At 41.6% G+C, this 21,913-nt stretch overlaps 1 protein-coding gene across 8 annotated transcripts in view; it reads right to left on the minus strand.

Annotated features, from left to right (window-relative positions):
- Trpm1 (transient receptor potential cation channel subfamily M member 1) overlaps window positions 1-21,913 on the minus strand; it is a 131,389-nt gene that overhangs the window by 75,713 nt on the left and 33,763 nt on the right. For all 8 annotated transcript variants that reach the window (XM_021722837.3, XM_078051302.1, XM_078051300.1 and 5 more), the window contains exon 2: window positions 1,397-1,476. In XM_021722837.3, coding sequence (XP_021578512.1) covers window positions 1,397-1,476 — 80 coding nt within the window. The remainder of the gene's footprint in view (window positions 1-1,396; window positions 1,477-21,913) is intronic.

Consider the following 21,913-nt stretch of genomic DNA (forward strand, 5'->3'; position numbering starts at 1 on the left):
CCTATTTTCTCTGGCTGCTGCTCATGTACATGGGATTTGGATGGAAGGGAGCTCTCACCTCTCAACTGTTCTCACTCTGGACTTAGCCTCAACAATAGGTAGCAGAGGACTGGGTGAGAAATGCCAGAGTCCTGCTCCTCTCTGGACAAAGGAGTTTTGATTGGGAGCTGAGGGTAGAGGGAGTCCTGTGTTCTAGGCTATAACAGAGTGGAGTCTCCACCTTGCTGAGTTGGGAGTGGGGAAACTGTTTAAATTCCACAGATTTCTCCTACCAAACTTCAGTAGATTTCCTTGAATAAGATTTTTCCCCCCTTTGTTGTTTACCTTTGAGACTATTCACAGGGGCTTTAAATAGTTTTTGTTTGTTTAAATTCTAGCTTTTAGGAGTCCATGCTAGAGAATGCATAGAGCTCACAGAGGAAATCTGTGTGTGAGCCCTGAAGCTCTTCTGCCTCTTCTGCTGCCTGACCACTTGGCTGTGTGGCAGGCTGTCATGTTGGCAGGTGCTAACAGGGGCTAGCATGGATAGTTACTATAGAGGAGAGCTTAGGTGCCACAAAATAAAGAGGGACAATAAAGAAAAGACTTGTGTGATCACTGGCATTGTCCCATCATGGCATTTCTATCTTGAGGGACAATCACTGGGGTTCAAGCAGGAAGAAGAATGTGCAGGGTAGTATGTGGGGCAGGGGAGCTTGCGGACTTCTTGGGGAAACTGTGATTGCATGTGTAAAATTTGATCCAGGTGATCTCTAAGAGTCTGTGCACTTCGAAATCAGTGAGGTAGATGGATTTCATGGTTAATATATGGATAAATCAATTCTCCCATCCCTAAACTCAGCCTTACAAGTTTTTTTTCCCTCAGAAATGAAATGTTTTAGTTAAATCCATCTCTGATTTCTTGCATGACTTCAGAAGGCCTTATCTTCAGCTAATAACAGATGCAGTTTCATATATGTGAATGAAATTGTTTGACATTTGTGTACAAGTTAAGCCCTTTAAGAAAATTATATCTAATTACCTTAACCACCCAGATTGTCCTGTGATGGGAATTCCTTTTCATCTAAATTATGAAATTATTAAGGAAGCCCAGAAGATACCCTGGACATCTGTCCAAAATTCTCAAGATTTTGTTCTCATTAAGGGTAAGAGGAACACCGTAGGACCATCTGGTTTTGAGAGTTCATATTAGAGAAAGTGATAGACACTTTTTTCTAAGGCTATTTATATCTTAACAAAGGAACTTATTAGCTCAGTGACTGCCTTGTTAGTGACTCATTTAGGGACTAGATTCTGGTCACCCTATTTGATTCATCTCCTCCCTTCCCCCAAATACTAGGAGAACAGTTGATATTCCCAGGTCTGAATAATGTCTTAACTATGTATCCCAACTTACCTGTTTGGGTCTTTGGTGTTGGGAATTACAAAAATACACTCCCTTTTGCAAAATGTTTTCTCAATCCAAGCTTTCTGGCCCTGAAAGAGAAAGAAATAAAAATTAGACTGATATATCCACAAACCATCGACAGAGTTCATTATTTTACTTTTATAAAACTAATATGACACTAACAGGCATAAGTCTAAATAGTCACCTCCAATCAAGGTGAACTTAAGCCTTGCTAGTAATAAGGCTTGGAACGTTTATTTATGGTTCCCATTTGCTGAACCTAAGCACCCATATCTGTTGAAGATATTTTTTGTGCAAGGTGTCGTGGGGACTTCTGAGGACATGAACTACAAGGCAAGTGTTGTTCACCATCTGGAAATGGCAAATGTAGGGTGGAGGAGACACCAAGCTAAAGGGACAGCAGAGCTGTGGCTGGGTCCTAGAGCAGTGGCCGCACCCATGCCGGATGCCACAGCGGCCCCTGCTGGCTTTGTTGTGTGTGTCTTCTTATCCTCAGTCATATGGAGCACCCTCACATGGAGGTTCAAAGGAGGGAAGTGATCATATCAAAAGGCTCTGTTATTCTTGTCTCCTGCATACGTTCCTGTCACTGGTGTGGTCAATTAGTTGCTCAGCTACCTCAGTCGTGGGGGAGGGTGGGGGGAGGGTGTATGTGTGTGTGTGTGTGTGTGTATGTGTGTGTGTGTGTGTGTGTGTGTGTGTGTGTGTGCTCGCGCACGGGTAGAGACGCGGAATCAACACACAGACTCTGGAAGCTGGTGAGAGAACTGGCAGGAGACAATCCTCAAGTCGTAGTCCAGTAGCTCAGTTTATTTTTGGAAAGCATACAATTGTTATAGGGTTCTAGTGGGGCGTGCCCATCAATCATATATAAGCAAGGTAGTATCCATAAGCCAATCATCTTCTGCCTAATGTAACCATACTATGAGGATGCTCTAAATATTGCTATCATCAGGAAAGGTCTTTGTCCCTAGGTGAGAGGGTTTTCTAAGTAAGGAGTTTCATGCCTGAAGCTCCAGGCTATCAGTTTCCTGGTCCGGCAGCTTGGCAATGCTAACCACCAGTGCTAAGGCTGAGGTTTCACTAACGGCTTGCTACAGCAGAGCATCCCATCCTTCAGGCGTTCCTATCAGGCCTGTAGTGTAGATTTTTCAAGCACTCTGAGCTGCTCATAGCTGCTAGCTGCTAGCTGTAAACTGAAAGTTATTCCAACAGTCTCCCAGGACTGTGGGAGTCAGTAGGTAGAGAGAGGGGGAAGAGCCTTCCCAGGGAGGGTAGGGTGTACCAGCAGGCAGGGGTGTAGGAACCCAGAAGTCCCTGGCAGAGCAGGGTGGGAGGCAGGCTCAGAGTGCATTTGTGGTTTTTGTGTGTTTGTGGCATGTGTGTTGTATGATGTATTTGAGTCTATGTATGTGTGTGTATGATGTATGCTTGGTGAATGAATGTGTGTATGCTGGTGTGTGATGAGTGTTTATGTGAGTGGGTATTTATGTGTGTGGTAGGTATATGTGTGTCGTGCATCTATGGGGTATGTGTGTGTTTGTGTGGTGTGTGTGAGTGTGTGGTATGTGTTATGTATGTGGTATGTGTACATGTATTATGTGGTTTGTGTATGATGTGTGTGGTATGCGTATGTCTGGTATTTGTGTCTGTGTGCGTGTCTCTGGGGGCAGTAGTGGACTGTTTGGCAGATGCTTGGAAATGGAGATGGTTAGCATACAAATCCTGAGTCAGAGCTTAGAAAATGTATGGCCAGCACAGTCTGATGTCCTTGGTAATTTGCCGACGGTCTCCCTGGGCAGAATCACAGTATGATCTGAGACGAGGGTATGACATGAGGTGTTTAGTGGAATTGGCCTCAGTGCTGCCTTCCTGCTGTCCCACCCACAGGGCAATGCTGCTGATCTGGGGATTCCCTTGTCTCTTCGGAGGTTGCCTAACAGTGACAACCCAATGTCACAGAGGCCCCCTGACCAGATCTAGGTCAAGGACTTGATAACCCCAACTGCTGCTTCACAAGAGCCATTTCTAGCCCTACAGGTAGAACCTTCAGGTCCCTCCCTGGAGAGCCTTTCTGGGAGATCTCAGAAACAGCTGATCAATTGGCTTCTTTTTGAATAACTGGAATGATTATAATATAAAACTTTGTTCAGGGACCTTCAAAAGCAACACTGTCGCTGTTTCCCTCCAAATAATGACTGCTTGAACACTATGTCATTGGTGCTAAACATTTGTGCTAAAGAGAGGAAAGCATCCACTCAAAGGATAAAATGCTGAGAAGTCCTCGGCCTAGTCTTCTCATGTGGAATGTAAGAGCAGCTCAGCTCAAATAGCAAAGCAGAGCATTCTCTGACTGAAAGGAAATATGCGTTCCCCTTTTGCATTTCATGCCTCACTTCCCAGAGAAGCTAGGAGAGCATAATTGTGTTTGTTTATAAAAACACAGGGGTCATATTATTTGGACTATATGCCAACGAAAGACAATAAGAATTCTAAACAAATATCAAACTCTCTTGAATAGGTTACTCTGCCACGGAGACAGAGGATATCTCTGTGAAGTCAGCACACTAGAGTGATACATGCACACCCATGTCCCATGTCTATAGCAGTGTAGTTCATACTAGCTGAATTATGGAAATAGCCTAGGTGTCTGTCAACAGAGGATAGATAAAGAAAATGTGGTATATATACACATGGAGTTTTATTTTATTTTATTTTTTAAATTCTCCAATATTTTTAATTAATCCAAAAACTCAATTACATCAGGCTGCATTTTGCTTTTAATTTTTACATGAACTCAAGTAGTTTGGTTTCTTTTTTAATTTTTTTAAAAATTTGTTTTAATTAGATACACATGACAGTACAATGATCATGACATATCATACATGATGGAGTTTTATTTAGCTATGGAAAAGAATGAAATCATGTCATTTGCAGGAAAATGGATGGAACTGGAGGAGAGCATTATGCTAAATAAGTGAGACTCAGAAAGTCAAGGGTCATAAGTTTGCTCTCAGTGCGACTGAATTACAAAGAAGGAGTTAGTAACTTGATAGTAAAGAAATACAGTGAACAGCACCTAACACACAACGCGAATCACAGTAATGGAACAAAGTCCACGAGGCTCCTGAGTAAATGTACTGAGAAGAATACAAATGAAAAACCTAAATCTGATCAGGACACGTCAGACCACCCAAACTGAGAGACAGTCTGCAAAATAACCGGCCTGTGCCCTTAAAAGATGTGAAGCCAGTGAAAGAAGAAAAGACTAAGGCAGCACAGCAGAGGCTCAAAGGACAGGAGCACTGCCAGCTCCGCCCCTGCCCGCCCCGCCCACCGGCCCTGTCCCCTCCCGGCCCGGTTCCCTATGGTGCCTCTCCTCTTCTGCCACTCAATCTCCCCCTCCCAGCTCCCACTCTGGGGCCCTCCTTCTTAGCCCTGCCCTCTGTTCCCGCCCTATGGACTCTTTCCTTTCCGTCCTTTTCAGTCACCCTAGGATAAGGTACAGGCAAGAGGCATGGCCAAGGAAACCCTTGTCAACACGGGTATTTTAGAAAACCTGAGTCTTGCCCCTGAGGTTCGGGTTCCATATGATCAAAAGGAGCACATGCCTCTTGTCCTCCAGGGTTTGTGCCACCAAATTAAGGAAGAAGCTCCCGGAGCAGTATTGTGCCCCTGGCTCTTATTACTGAGTCTGTTCTGTCACGGCTGACATTTAAATACCTCCGTCATCGGAAGTGTGTCCCTGTCTCCTCCTTATCTTGCCTGTGCAGTATATCTGTGACTTCTCAGCAGGGCATTGGCCTTACATTTTGCCTTCCAAACTCTGAAAAGGAGGGCTTCTCTGGATGCAGAGTGCCAGCCATTGCTGGTGGCTCTGGGCAAGTGCAGCTGGCATCTAGAGTCCTTCTGCTTCACTGAAAATCCTCTCCCTCCTCCCACAGAAGTTCTAGAATGTTACTAACATATTCTCCCTGAGGAGTGAAGTGTTTTGCTTTAATATTAACCTTTGTTTTCTTTGAAACTTTGGTTGAGGAGAATATCTTCAGTTCAACAGGACATGTTACTACTGAGTCTCTAGAAATGTCATAGAACTTTCTGAGGATAAAAAGAGGGATGGGGGCCATTCTTTGCCTGCAGACTCTTTTTCCGGAAGCAAGACATACAAACCATGCCCTCCCCTTGTTCCAGCTTGTGTTCAAAATGTCTTCTCTTCAGTCAGGCTCCCTTGACTCTTCATCTCACCCCAGCTTCCTGCTTCCTTGTCCTTCACACACCTCTTCTCTTCTCAGTGATCTGCCATATTACCGTGCCTCCAGGAGTTCCTGATGAACAGTCCATACTCCATGCCTTCTCTCTCTCTCTCTCTCTCTCTCTCTCTCTCTCTCTCTTTCTCTCTCTTTTCTGGCAGTGCTGGGGATGGACCCCAGAGCCTTGTACATTCTAGGCAAGCACTCTACTAACAGAGTCACAACCCCAGCCACTAGATGCCTTTTAATGATTGAATGAATGAATCATCTGATGGACCACTGCCATGCTTCTCAGCCCTTATGCTGTGTACAGCAGCCTTATCCCTAGAGCTCACACCTGCCAAGCAGGGAACACACAACAGAAGGGAGCCGACCTGGGGTGCTCAATGAGTCTTTGCTCACCTGGGGAGGAGCTCAGCTCCTGAATGCTGCTCAGAGGCTAAGGTAGGTGAAAGGCAATGGGTGGAGGGCCCCCTTTGTCAAACATTCCTTCTTCCCTTCTTGTCACACTCCAGTGCTGAATAAATGCCATGGTTGTAACCAACAGCCACAAAATTGTTGAACCGATGCTTCCCAACTGCTTAGAAATTAGTCACACAAATTCTAGAGTGACTGTCCCACTGCAAGTTGGACTTTGTAAGCATCACCCATCTCATTCTTGCAAAACATGTCCTTGTGAAAGGAAGGAGGGCAGGGTCTCCCGTGATTCATGTACAAGCCCCTTTGGATCCCTCTACCTGAGGAGAGATATGCCCCATCCTGTGAAATATTCTTATTCACCAAGAATGGTCATTTTGAAAGCCTTAGTGAGAAATGATGGGAATGCTTTGTATTGGGGATTAAAATCTGCCCTTGAGGATGTTCATCCCAGCTGTGATGTCTGTCTGCCTGAATGAAGGCACAGTGGAGGTCACACTAGGGACAAAACAGGAGCACCACCAGCACAACTCTTAAGTCCTCTGAGCTATTTCTCATTTCTGAAACGGAAATGCTTTTGAGTGTTTTAAGCCTCATCTGGGATACCATTCATGTAGTATTTGGGAGATACTCGAATTAAGTGGGAATCTTAGTTATCACTAAATGACCCTTTTGCTGGGTACCACCTGTCTGTGATGAACCTTGAGGTGGGGGGAGTTGGAGATGTGCTACAACATGTCCAAGTTATCTTTTGTATAATATGGATGGTGGTCCAGGTACATGTTGCCATCATTCTCTGAATTTGTGTAGATTTATAATGAAAGGGTTGAGGAAGTGTGGACTTCAAATGTCACTCTGTGAGAAAGTTTTCTGTGAAGGGAACTGGGAAATGGGTGGTGGTGGGAAGCTAGGGGGCATGAGGGGATATGGGGGAGACTTAACAATCTGACCATCTAGAATGTGTTTACACCACATGAGGTGAGAACAGGAGGCAGTGGAGCACACTCTAAAGTAGGCTAGAGCAGGGACAAGAGTGAGGCTTGGGGGTCTGCTGTAAAGACAGGGTGTATGTACCTTTGGTCTGGGAAGATAGGACCATGGGAAGTGGCTTCCAAACATAAAAGCTAGTTTTTTGTTTTTTTGCTAGATGAGTCTGTTTACTCAATGGCGCTGTTTCTTGAGCCAAAATTAACAGCAAACCCCACAGTGAAATGACTGATTTGTGGACCAGTTTAGCCAGAAGAAACCACTTGTTTCATGTGTATATTTAAAGTAGATGACTCAAACTCTCACCCACTGCTGCATATGGCCCACACATGAGCTTGGTTTGTCCCTTGTATATAAATACAATTAGCTGTCATTATTAACCAAGAGAGAGACCATGATATCTGGCTTTTCTTCAGAGCCCTCTCCATGTAGGAACAGTGGCTGGTATTCTTCCACAGCTGCAGGTGCTGTGGGTCCCCATCTCTGCACTGATGACTCTCTGGGATCTGCCCTGGCCTGGTTCCTAGGGATACCTGTGGGCCCCACCTGAGGCAGCACCTGCATGCCTGGAAACTCTCCACTGCAGAGAATTAAACAAACTCCCCAGCCAAAGCACTGGCACAAACCACCCTTCCTTATGGGCACAAGGATGAAAACCCACAATCATTCCTTCCTGCTCCACCCTCCCGCCTACTTACCACCACTGCCCTTGGAGGTCATGGCCTAGGTCCAGCAGGCCATTTCTGGTGTGTTGGCTGAGACTCCCTGCTCTTCCCCTTAGGGACACACTCAGGTCAAATTCAGCCTCTCTGTACCATATGGCAAAGCAGCTCCTCACCTTGATGAGTGTTTTACAAGGTGGCCCATATTTATAGGCTGTAGACTGGAGTGAGACTCAATCTATGTATAATGTGTCAAAATGCATTCTACTGTCATGTATAACTAATTAGAACAAATTAAAAATATATATTTAAAAAAAGATCACCACTATTAAATCCAGAGCATTTTTCTGACCTCTAAAAAAAAAAAAACCTCCTGTCCCCATTAGCAATCACTTCCTATTCCTCCCTCACTGCACCCAGCCCCTGGCAATCTCTAATCTTTCTGTCCCTAAGGATTTGCCTCTTCTGAATATTTTATATGAACGGAATCATTCAATATGTGGCCTTTCATGCCTGGCTTTTCTTTCACTGAGCATAATGTTTCCAAGCTCCATCCATGTTGCAGCGCATGTCAGAACTTCATTCTCTTCTATGCCTCAGTAATAATCAATTGCAAGGATTCATCAATTGATTAAGTTGTTTGCTCTTTTTAGTTATTGTCAATAGTGTTCTTATGAAGACATTGTTCTTTTTAAAGAGAATACAGAACAAGAGGAAAAGAAAGGAAGGAAATTCATTAACTTATTCATCTTGTGGTTTTGATAGGGGATGCAGAATTTTTCTTATTTCTCCATTGTCCATTTTATATTCTGAATTTTCTAAGAAAAACATAGCTTGTTTTAAAAGGGAGGAGAAATAAACTGTGCCAAGAGTCTCTCTGTCAATATGAGGATGCTCCTGAATCCAGGATCTCCCCATCTGCAACAAGCTCTGATGTCCAGCTTTACAGTCACACTCTGGGTATATTTGTGGCATCACTAAAATTATCATTTTCCACTAGTGCTGCTGGTTTCTGGACCATCATCTTGGACTTATGCATATTTTAATCTACAATTGTCAATAATGGAATCATAGGATGTGCTTCTAATGCTACATAGTAGTTTTAATTCAGAGCAATGAAAAGATCACAAAAATGAAGTCTTATCAGAATTAAACAGTAGATTAAAAAAATTATCTGAGTATTATCTAAAATGTGAGTCCATGCCCATTTGTTTTTGGAGTTATTATGTGATTCAAAGGCCAATCATGTAAGATAATGCTCTAACTCAAGGTGTTTCTGGCCAGATGCCAAGAGCACCTGTTATACTTTGCCAGGCTGGTCTTGCCATGAATGGGGAGTTATTGAACTTTTGGGTTGAATACAGGGTGTTACTAATTAGCTCTGATCAAATGCAAATACAGTTTTCCCTTGTTATCTGAGGGAGACTGATTCCAGGGAACTGTTAGACTTCTCTGATCCCATGTATTCGATCACATACAAATAAGCCAGGCAGGCACTGCTAATCCTAATTTCACTTTATAGACACAAGCATCCCCTCCTGCCATCACAGGATGGGACCCTGGGTGGCGCCTGCTCTTTAGGATCATGCTTTTGTTAGAGGTGGTGCCCAGTGATGCCTCACCCTGGAATTGGGGAAAGTCACCAGTTTCTGGGTGCTAGAACCTGCATGATTCTTACAGGTTTCCTCTCTCTCTCTCTAGAGACCTGTGTCTCTGGGTGTTCAGGTCAGTGTTGCTGCCTTTCCTGGAATGGACCCAAAATGCTGAATGGAGTCAGCATCTTCTCCAGCTGGGGTCTTGCTCCTCTGCAGGTCCTGATCCTTAGAAACTTGCTTCTAGGAAGAGTCTACAGATTCTGTGCTAGCATACCTGAAGAGGAGTTTGTTAAAATGCAAGTATCTGGCAACCTATGACATGGGAGGAGTATTTGAAAATCATATATATGATAAGGAATTAATATTTGGAATGCAAACAGAACTTCTACAATCAAACAGTGATAATAAATGACCTGTCATAGTTTGGATCTTGAATGGTCCCTGAGGCTCATTTTTTAAAGGTTTGGTTCCCAGGGTGGTGCTATTGGGAAGTGGGGGAACTTTTTTAAGAGGTGGGGCCTAGTGGGTATCTCTAGGGTGTGTCCTAGACAGTGTTAGTGGGACAGCCCCCTTCGTCTTTTATTCCTGGCTATTAGGTGAGTGGGTGAGCTCTGCCACACACACTTTGGGCTGTTTATCCATGGCTCAAAGGCCAAGGGGCCTACCCATCATGGACTGAACTCTCAAAAACTATGAGCCCAAATAATCATTTTCTCTTTGTAAGTTAATTGACTCAGATATTTTGTTATCATAACAGAGGCTGATTAACACACAATGTGATTTTAAAAATGAGCCAAGAACTCGAGTATACATTTCTCCAAAGAAACACAAATGGGAAAGCACTTGGAAAGATGCTCAACATCAACAATCATGAGGGGAATACAAATCAAAACCACAAACGAGATATGTCATGTCACACCCATTAGGATGAATACTCTGAAGGAAAAAATCCCAATAAAGTAATAATTGTTGGAAAGAATATGGAGAAATGGGAATATTTGCTCATTGCTGGTAGGAATGTAAAATAGTACAGCCACTGTGGTAATATGGTGGTTTTCAAAGATTAAGCATAAAATTAGCAAATATCCAACAATTCTACTGAGTACATGCCCAAAAGACTTAAAAAATAGGGGCACAGAGGCATACCCCTGTAATCCCAGTGACTCAGGAGACTGAAGCAAGAGAATTGCATGTTGGAGGTCAGCCTCAGCAACTTACAGAGATCCTCATCAAATTAGTGAGACCCTGTCTCAAAATTAAAAAAAAAAAAAAAGAACTGGGAATGTAGCTCAGTAATAAAGCACTCTCCTGGGTTATCCCTTGTATCAAAGAATTATAAACAAGTCTTGAAAAGGTATTTGAACACCTGTATTCATAGCAGCATTATTCACAGTAGCCAAAGAGTGGAGGCAATCCAAGTGTCTGTTGATGGAAGAATGGGTAAACACAGTGTGGTATATTCATACAATGGAAGATTAAAAAAAAAAGAAATAAGAAGGAAATTCTGACACAGGCTACTATATGGATGAGCCTTGAGGACATTACGCTAAGTAAAGTAAGTAGGTCAGTCACAGAAGGACAGATCTTATATGATTCTACTTATATGAGATACTTAGAGGAGTCAAATTCATAAAAACAAAAAGTAGAATGGTGGTTGCCAGAAACTGGAGGAATTGTTGTTTAAGGAGCTCAGAGTTTCAGTTCATGAGATGAAAATAATTCTTGAACTTGATTGTACAATAATTTGAATGCACTTAACACCAGCAAACTAAACAATGGAAAATGGCTAATATATAAATTTTATGTCATGTGTATTCTACAACAATAAAAATTTAAAAATTAAAAATGCAGGGTCTGATGTGTAGCTCAGTGCTAGAGTGCTTGCCTACCATGTGTGAAGCCCTGGGTTTGATCCCTAGCATCATACACAAAAAATGGCAGAACTCTGGGCTCCGTTGCAGACCCTGGACTTGGAGACACAGTGAAAGATCCACTTCACATGTTGTGCTTAACTTCCTGACATCTGTTGAGGCCTTTCCAAGCCAGGCCTTTCCAGGAATTTCAAGTCATAGTGTTGGGGCAATGAGTCAGAGGAGAGGACTCTGATGGCAAAATAGTGGGACAGAAAATCTGCATCTGCCAACCAAAAGTCTGATGGTAGATATGCTTGGAAGCTGCCAAGTGTCATGATACCATCAGGCTCCTGGGCTTTCCTGGGTGATAGGCAGGGATGGGATTAGGGTGAGGTGGATTGAGGCACTCACCTATGGGCCAAAAATTCAATATTTAAGATAAACACCATTTAATGTCATTTTAAAAAATAAAATAAAAATAAATGCCAAAAAACACATGATGTAAACAATATTAAAATTTCAGAGGCAGGCTGATGTTTGTTTCATGACTTTGCCTTATTGTACAACAGAAAAGTTAATTGCCAATCAGCTCCTAGTTTCTGGATCATGTGGGCAGCATTTTCCTCACTGGTGGCTTTCTGATGAGGGTTGGGGATATTATGCCAACATATTGGGCAATTTGATGCTTTATGGGTAGTCATGGTTTTGATTGTAGAACTCTAACTTTTCCCGCTTGGTTCAAATTATGTAAGAATATTTTGGTACATGTATATGGTGACACTGCGGAGCCCCAAAACTTATACATAGACCAGTGAGGACACATAGTCTGTGTTGAATGTCACATTCCAGGATCAGTGGTGGATGAGGGCTGGGACACTTGAGAATCAACCTGGGTTCTGTAACACCAGGATATGAAGAGCTGAAGCCCCCATAGGATGATGCACTGCAAATCTGGGACGAGCCTTAGTTCTCCAAGGACTGGAAATTGATTAGGGACTCCTAATCTCTCCTTCTCATTAAATAGGTGCTCTCAAAATGTGTAAGCTTTGGGGCCCCACAGTGCCATAGGATGCACTTCCAGTTGCCCCTTTTGATGGAGGAGACACCTGTCTGTCCAAGGGCAGAGGGGCCACTGGTATGGGATGCGTGTGTTTTTTCCTTTTTGTTTAAAAACAAACAAAACACCCTAAACTCATATGTATTCAGTAAAATGTATTGCGAATACAGTTGGCTCTATATCTGTGGGTTCTACATTCGTGGATTCAACCAAATTTAGACTGGAAATATATGAAAAAATATACAACTATACTGAACATGTGCAGGTTTTGTGGTTATCTTCCTCTAAATAATACAGTAAAACAATGATTTACCCAGCATTTACATCATATTAGGTATTATAAGGCATTTAGAGATGACTTGAAGTATATGGGAAGATGTGCATAGGTCATGTAAGTATTGCAGGCACCATTTTATATTAGGTACTGGAGCATCCAAGGATTTGAGTATCCAAGCAGGGCCCTGGAACCAGTCCCCTGAGGATATCAAGCAACAACTATACTAATATTCAAACTGAAAGTGATTCTTATTCCTTTCCCCCTAATCCTATCCTTCAGTAGTAACCCCTGATCACTGATTGACATGTGCCCTTCAGATATTTCCTCCTGCTTATTCAAACACACTTACTTTTGTCCAAAACTTTTTAAAAATAAAACCTTAGCAAGTTTGTGAGCATCTTTTTGAACCATTGCACGGAGAGTCCCCTCCCCATTTTTTTTATCAGCTGCTTGGATTCCCTTGTGTGCCTGTACCAGGCGTTCTTGTTTTCTTGGCCTGATTCCATGAGGTATTTCTCGAATAAAAATACACCCTGGAAAAAATCTTCTCAAGGGGTCTGGTTGGTACCTAAAAGCTTTACTGTTACTTTATTTGGTATAAGGCTTTGAAGGTGACCCTGCTATAAAAATGCAGTAAATAGTGTGATGGACAGAGGAGGACTTTGGATTTGGACATACTGGAGTCAGTGCCTGATTTGCCATTTCTTTTTGTCTTTGTGACCTTGGCTAAGTTAATTTTCTGAGCCTTAATTAGTTTATCTGTAACATGTGAATAATTATGCTGACTTTTCCATGGTTTTTGTAAGGATTATTTATAATTAAGTGTGTAAAACTTAAGAATCCAATGTCTGGCAGTGATTGGTGCTCAGTAAACAGTTTTCAAGTTTCTTAAATAAGCATTAACTAATATAACATAAATGGGATCAGATTTCAGCTTCTGTTTAAATACTCAGAATCTAAAGGTTGGGTGGACTCTGAATGCATTGTCTTCAGTCTCTAGTCCATAGCTGAGGAACAGCAAGCCAGTGGGTTGGTGGAGCCCGGAGTCAAGCTGAGGCCTGGATCAGAGACACCAAGATGAGATGGAGATCTTTTCCTCCAGAACTCACAGCTCCTTTGTAATTTTTAACAATATCAGATGTAAATCTTATTGTTATGGTTTGGGTATTTGGTGTCTCCCCAAAGCTTTTGTGTTAATGTAGATATATTCAGGGGTGAAATTATTAGATTATGGGTTCTGCAACCTAATTAGTCCATCCTGGTTTGAAAAGATTATCTGGATGGTAACTGTAGGTAGGTGGGGTTGGCTAGAGGAGGTGGGTCCCCGGGGATGTGCCCTGGAGAGGTGCGTCCTCTCTGCAGCCCCTTTCCCTTTCTTTCTGCTTCCCCTGTTGCTAGTCCTCCTCTACCATTTCCTTCTGCCATGATGTTCTGCCTCACCTTGGGCCCAGAACAAGGGTGTAGATTCAGCTCAGACTGAACTTCTGAAGCTGTGAGCCAAAATAAACTCCTTGTCAGTTTTTTTTTTTTAATTTTTATTTTTTGGTCACAGCAAGGAAAAGCTGACTAACACATGTGGCTTGTTTTCCCACGACAAGTACAATCACACTACACAAAACAAGATTTCAGCAGATGATGGACCACATATATGACTGTGGTCCGGTAAGATTATAATGGAGCTGAAGTATTCCTGTTACCTAGTGAAGTCATCACAGCCCTAGCATCACATAATGTCATGCATTACTTGTGTTTGTGGTGATGCTGATGTAAACAAACCTATGGAACTGCCAGTGGTACAAAAGTGTAGAAAATACAACTCTGTATTATGTATTTGATAATGACAATCGACGTCTATGTTACTGGTTCGTGTATTTACTATGCCATGTTTTTTAATACCTCATACTGTTTTATTGTAGCTATGCAATTATGTAATTATATATTTTAGGAAATTATAAAGAATTTATTTTAATAATGTCAGATTCTATAAAATGTTTGAATATTATATACTATACTTTTAATTGTTATTTTAGAGTGTTCTTTTTGTACTTAAAAAGAAAGTTTCCTGTAAAACAGCATGCTATATCATGCCACCTAGCCTTTCACATCTCATGTTTACTGCATCTCTTGATTGCATTGTTTTTGACGACATCATTTCTTCTTGTGCTTCATTTAATTCATGCTGTTTCGTTTATCATGGCCCTAGGAAAACAGGCTAAACCACACATATGTCATGAGTGTGTAGTAGGCTGTACCACCTAGGTTTGTGTAGGTTCGCTCTATGATATCCACACAATGACACAATTGTGTAGCAGGGCATTTTGGAGATTGAGTTCTGTTGTTAAGCAGCACATGACTGTATTTGCCTACTCTGTCCTGTGAGGATGTTGTCATCCTCCATTGTAAATGGATTCCTGGATCCAGGGCACATGAATAAAGTCAGCAGCATCTGTCCTATTCAGCTTTCGTTTAGTAGATTGGTCAGGTTACAATTGTGGGGTCTAGAGAATGGGGCTGGGGCTAATTTGAGGAAAAGTTGGAAAAGTGGCATTTTGGGTACCCCTAAAGGGACCAATCCTGGGAGCAGCAGGGAGAAAGAACTTCTGGCAGGCAGGGCCCAGGGTGGAGGCTGTAGGAAAACAGCAAGAGCCTGGGTATGGAGGAGGCTGAGTGAGGTAAGCTGTCCCAAACAGATTTATATGTGTGCTATGTTCCTCTAGGGCTGTCCTGACCACAGTGCTCTGAAATGACCAGTGACTCAAGGTCTGAGCTGGTCATATATTTATGGATAGATGTTCCCACACACTGCTCAGCATTTAAAACACAGGAAAGTTATATTAAAAAAAAAAGTTATCCTTAGAAGGTCAGTGGGACCTTTGTAGCCGGGGCCATGAAAGAAGCCCTGCGTTCACATGGTCCCCTCTATTAACTCAGGAAGCTCCCCACATTGTTGGGCTTTGCTGGTTCCAGATGTGTTGAGTGGGCCAGCCCTCAGGACCCCATAAAGGTAAGTACAGTGGGCTGGGAGGAGGCAGGGGAAGGGGCAGGTATTTCTGCAAGTCTGGGGAGGCCCTTGTGGGTTGGGGTGGGCTGAAGAGGACATTGAACTGCGTTCTATGGGATGAAGAGAAATGCCCAGGGCAGGAGCCATAGGGAAAGGTGCTCTTGGAAGTGGAGCCAGCAGGAACAAGGCTGAATGTTGTATCTCCTGTGCTGGTCACTGTGGCTACCCTACAGAATGGAGATGTAGAGTGTATGGGCAGGTGAGGTAGTCTACAAAGATCATGAGCTCCCTCAATGTGGTATTACAGATAGAGAAACTGATGTTGAGGAGGGTTAGATGCTATTGGAGATAGACTATTACTGGGGAGCCCCAGCCCCAGCCCTCAGCACGTCCAGACAGCTGGATCTGACCCCCATCCACAGTCCTGTCCCTCATCACATAACTGTCTCTGGCAGATTCAAAAGGTTTTCTCCAGAATGGACATTTTCTTTTGAGCTCCTCCCTTGAAGGAGGACAGAATCCTTTTTGGCATTGTCTCAGAAAGCAGAGCAGTCACATGCTCTATAGCTTAGCAGTTCCACACTGAAGTTTACCCCAGCAAATGTGTGTATATGTGCACCAAGAGACCTCGTGAACATGTGCTCAGCAGCATCATTCATAAGAGCCCTGATGAAGAGCAATTTAGATGCGCAGCTGTGGTAGTATCTATAAGTACTTTATATTTATATTCACACAAGAGAATATCATTCTGCAATGAAAACAAACTATAACTACTACCCAGATGATTCTCAAAACATAACAAAGCAGAAAAAACAAGTCACCAAAGACATATACAATGTGATCCCATCTATATTAAGTTCAAATGACAGTAAAGTTGAACAACATATTGTTTAGGAATATAGATAAAGTTCAAAATAAAATGATAAGGAAAGTTGCCAAAGAACACACACACACAAAACAAAAAACAAAACAAAACAAAACTGCAGAAGCTAATTAACAAAGGTTCCAGATACAAGATCATTACAAGAACATTGGTTATGTTTCTATGTACCAGTAACAAACAATTCAAAAAGGAAATTAAGAAAACGATTTTACTAATAATAGCATTTTAAAATTCTAGCAATAATTTTAATCAAGATATGAAAAACGTTTACACTAAAAACTCTTAAGGCACTGCTGAAAGAAATTAAAAAGGCACACACTATAACTGCCCCCTCGCTCCCTCCCCCGACCCCCCATCCCCAAATCTTGTGTTTTTGGACTGGAAGACTTAACGTGACAATTTAAGATGGCAGGACTGCCCCAAAGCAATTTGAAGATTCAATGCCATTTCTATCGAAATTCTAGTGGCCTACTTTTCAGAAATGGAAAAGCTGATTCTCATATTCATAAGGAATTGCAGATGGCTCAATGGACCATGCAATCTAGAAAAACAGGAAAACAGTTAAAGGACTCAAAGTTCCCAATTTTAAAATTTCAAAGCTCCAGTAATCAAAACAGTGTGGAACTTATATAACAATAGACATATAGACTAATTGGGGGATTTTGAGTTCAGAAATAAATCCACGTATGAATTGCTTTTCAACAAAGTTACCAAAAGCATTCAATATGGGAAAGACAGTCTTTTCAACAAATGGTTCTAGGAAAACTGAATATCCATATACAAAAGAGTGGATTTGAACTTCTACCTCATGCCACTTACACAGATTAACTCAAAATGAATCAGACCTAAATGTAAGAGCTAAAATCATAAATCTCATAGAAGAAAACATAAGGGTAAACCTTCATGACCTTGGATTTGGCAGTGGATATTTCAATATGATACAAAAAGCAGTAAAGTTGAACAACATATTGTTTAGGAATATAGATAAAGTTCAAAATAAAAAGAAAAAATAAACTGGACTTCATTAAAATTAAAAACTGCATAAAACCGCATCAGAGGACACTATCAAGAAAGTGGAAAGACAACCTATAGAGTGAGAAAAATATTTGCAAATTGTATATTTGACAAGGATCTAGTACTGAGAATATGTGAAGAATTCTTACAACTCACAAAAAGACAACTCAATTTAAAAGTAAGCAAAGAACTTGAATAGACAGTTTTCTAAGAAATGCAAATGGCCAATAGCACATGAAAAGATGCTCAACATCATTAGTCTTTAGAGAAATGCAAATTAAGACCCACAATGAGGTACCATTTCACCCCTACTAGTATGGTTATAACTGCTCTCTCACTCCCTCCTAAAAACTACACACACAGTAACAAGTATTTGCCAGGATGTGAAAAAACTGGAAACTCATACATTGCTGGTGGAAATGCAAAGTGCTGTAGCCACTTTGGAAAACTAGACGGCAGTTCCTCAAAAAGTTAAATTTGAATGACTATATGACCCAGTAATTCTACTTGTAGGTATATTCACAAATAATTGAAAACAGAACCCAGACAAGTACATGTTCATAGTAGTACTATTCACACTAACCAAATGGTGGAAATGGCTCAAATGTCCAACAATGGACGCATGAATTGATAAACAAATTGTGGTATATAAACACGATGACATATTATTCAGTCATAAATGAGGTTCTCAAACATCCTACAACATGGGTGAACCTTGGAAACATTATGCTGAGTGAAAGAATCCAGACACAGAATGTTACATATTGTCAGCTTTCATTTAAATTAAAACATCTAGAATAGAATGATTCCATAGAAACACAGCACAGATTTGTGGTTTCTGGAGGCGGGGAGCAGGAAGGGAGAAAGGGGGGAAATTGCTCATGGATACAGGGTTGTACTTAACAATGATGGAAGTGTTTTGGATGGATAGAGGTGTTTGCACAACATTGTGAATGCACGAAATACCATTGAATTGCTCACTTTAAAGTGGTTAATTTCCCATTTTATAAATTTCATCTCAATAAGTTATTTAAAAAAAAACCTCAAAGCAGAAGATAAGAACAAGAGACAAAGCACTGCAAGGTTGGGCAATGCTATCTCTGGGAGGCAAGGAATGCAATCAGAAGAGGAGGACCTGGTGGCAATACACAAGGACCTGCTTTATTATTCTTTAAACGTCATGTAGACATTTCACACACTGTAGTCCCATATCACTTAGTGCAGTCCCACATTCTGAGAAAAGTGTCACGAGGTAATTTTGTTGTGAACATCAGTGTACGTACACAAATACTAGATATATGAGGCTGCTGCTAGTGTAACGTGGCAGGCACACCGTGGCAGTAAATTTCTTAAGAAATAAGAGTACACTCTGAAATGATAAAAAGTATTATGTAGTAAATATTGAAACGACTCTCTAGTCATTTATTCTCATTGTCAAGTCTTATGTACTATCCATAATTGCATGTCACTGGCAGTGCAGTAGGTCTGTTTACACCATTGTCACCACAAATGCATGAGTGATGTGTTGTGCTGTAATGTTTCCATAACTGTGACTTCACTAGGCAATAGGAATTTTTATCCCCCCAATAAAATCTCAGGAGAACACTATCATATATATGATCTGTCATTGACTAAAATGTCATTTTGTGGCAAATGACTATATTCCTGAATGCTTTTTTTTTTTTTTTTTGCCTGAGTGCCCGCCTGGACTTCAGGAACTAGGAGGGTGCAGTTCAGTGCCTACGGGAGAGAAGACCAGTCTCCAGGACCAGTCTCCAAGGCCAGTCTCCTCTATCACCTGGCTTCCATGGGCAACAATCTCTCCTTTCCAGTGCTCTTTGACCTTTGCCACCCCTTCAGGTCCCCATCTCTGGGATTCCTCACAAAGAGTTCCCAGGACCCCGGAAACTGTTGCACCATAGTGCCAGGGACTAGACCTGTGAGGTGTTAATATTTGCATAGCCAGTCCTTGTTTTCTCTCAGTAGCTAACATTAGGGACTGATTAGACCAATAATGACGGACCAAATGGTGAACTGTGAAATCATTAAAAAGAGTAAAATAGAACCATTCTAAAAGTATAAAATGTCTCTGTTATTAATTTTTTTAAGATTAGTCTAATAGGACCTAGTGTAGTGTGACAGGACAAGCTTCCTGGTATGAAAAAGTCTAGAGTTGATCTGTCCAACAAGGTAGACAGTGACTGTATGTGGCCGTTGAGCACCTGAAATGTGGTCTCAATTGAGATATGCTCTGAGTGAAAGTGTAAGATGGCACAATACCATTTACTGTATTTAAATGAGAGCCTAAGAACGCATCTGGCAGGATTTTGAAGACTTACTACAAAAAGGGGCATTAATAAGTTTTGATATAGACTACATATTGACCTGGTAATATTTTGGATATATTGTTCAACAAAGTATAGAATTAAAGTCAATTTCACTTATTTGTTTTAAATTTTTTTTAACCTGGATACTATGCTATTTAAAACTAAGTTGGTGGCTCACGTGCTATTTTTATTAGACTAGAATGATAACCATCAAACCATTAAGCATAGTCAGCAGCAAGGGGAGACAGTGAAGAGGGGAACCACGTAAGAAAGATTTTCACTTGACTCTTCTGTCTGGTTTTACATTACATATTCATGCATTATGGTTACAATGATTAACAAGCAAAAAGGACTCTTGGCCTTGATTCCTGACCTGCATGCTTTCCATCACTCCATGCTAGAGGAATCTGCCTGTCCTGATGCTGTCTGCAGGAAGAGCCTATGGCCACAGAAAGAAGCCACCTGCCATGGGCGTCACTTTTACCTTGAAGTCCTAACCCTGCTGGAATGAACATGGGACAGAAAAGTTGCATTGAGGGAAGAGAACAACTGTTTTGTCATGTTCATGGAGGGGAAAGACTAGGTGGGGTGGAGGCCAGGAATAGTGGGGAATGCACAGAAGTGAAGAGGCCACTGGCAGAGGGAAATCCTGTGGTTGAAATTAGCTTCCTTCCTTCTTTCCTTCCTCCTTCCTCCCTTCCTTCCTCCTTCCTCCCTCCCTTCCTCCTTCCTTCTTCTTTCCTTCCTTCCTTCCTTCTTCCTCCCTCCCTTCCTCCTCCCTCCCTTCCTCCTTCCTTCCTCCCTTCCTTCCTCCTTCCTCCCTTCCTTCCTCCTTCCTCCTTCCTTTCCTTCTTCCTTCCTTCCTTCCTTCCTTCCTTCCTTCCTTCCTTCCTTCCTTCCTTCCTTCCTTCTTTCCTTCCTCCTTTCACCCTTCCTCCCTCCCTCCTTCCTTCCTTCCTTCCCTCCTTCCTTCCTTTAATAGATGGACAAAATTATCTTTGTTCTATTTGTTGATTTTTATTTGGTGCTATGGATTGGGCCTGGTGCCTTACATGTGCTAGGCAAGCGCTCTGCCACTGAGCTACAGCCCCAGTCCTAGCCTCTTAAAGTCATCTCTAGCATTGTAAATGCATTTTTTCCCAGTTGGATAGTAACTGGAGACAATATTTCTGGAAACCAGTGAGATCAATACTAAAAGATGCTCTTGACAGGAGCCTGAGAAAATTGTGTGATGTGTGTCTGGAACAATAGATCAACCAGTTTCCTGGACCATGGCTACTCCCAGTGGATGTTGTAATTCATTCACCAATTGCCAAATGTAACTTTGGAGCTAGGAAAGGAGAGATATGGCAGGTACTGATTGGTCAGTTCCCTTTGCATATCACTAATAGTAATGTGTCTCTGGCTATTGACTTTAAAAAAAATTTTTTTTAGTTGTAGATGGACACAATGCCTTTATTTTATTTATTTTTATATGGTGCTGAGGATCAAACCCAGTGCCTCACACATGCTAGGCGAACACTCTACCACTGAGCCTCAGCTCCAGCCCCTCACTATAGTCTTTTTAATGGAAATTTTTAGACATTGAATTCCATTAACCTCTAAGTTGTGGAAGGCAATAGGGATTGGGACTTATTTTTCCTCTGGCTGAAGTCTTTCATTTCCCAAGTTCAGAATTTACACACACACACACACACACAAATTATAGAGCATCTTGAAAACAATTTTTTAACCAAAACAAAAGAATTTTCTAAAAACTCTAATGCCTTAAGTGAGGGGAATTCAGATTTTAGAAAATCCGTTTTATTTTCACTCAGTTAAGAAGGAAGATGACGAGTAAATTTGTTATTCCATTTCTTGTACTATTTTTCAACTTTGCAAAGCAAATAAATGAGGTTTCAAAGACCCAAACCAAACAACATTCTGAATTCTTTTAGACAATAACCAAGCAAACATAAACATTTACAGCAAACACATTCAACACTAGTTGGTGTTTCCAGTGACATTTTCTGGGACCTCAAAAAAGTTGCAAAGTGACCAATTTATGCTACAAATACAGTTTCAATGCCCTGAGTTAAAAACTGATGCTAGATAGTCCAAAAATAGTATTTGGTGAACATTAGCAGATACAATTTGTCCCAAAAATCAAACCCATATCTTCGAATCCACTCACAGAGAGGCT

Source organism: Ictidomys tridecemlineatus, chromosome 5 (assembly GCF_052094955.1).
Source record: "Ictidomys tridecemlineatus isolate mIctTri1 chromosome 5, mIctTri1.hap1, whole genome shotgun sequence".
NCBI lineage: Eukaryota > Metazoa > Chordata > Mammalia > Rodentia > Sciuridae > Ictidomys > Ictidomys tridecemlineatus.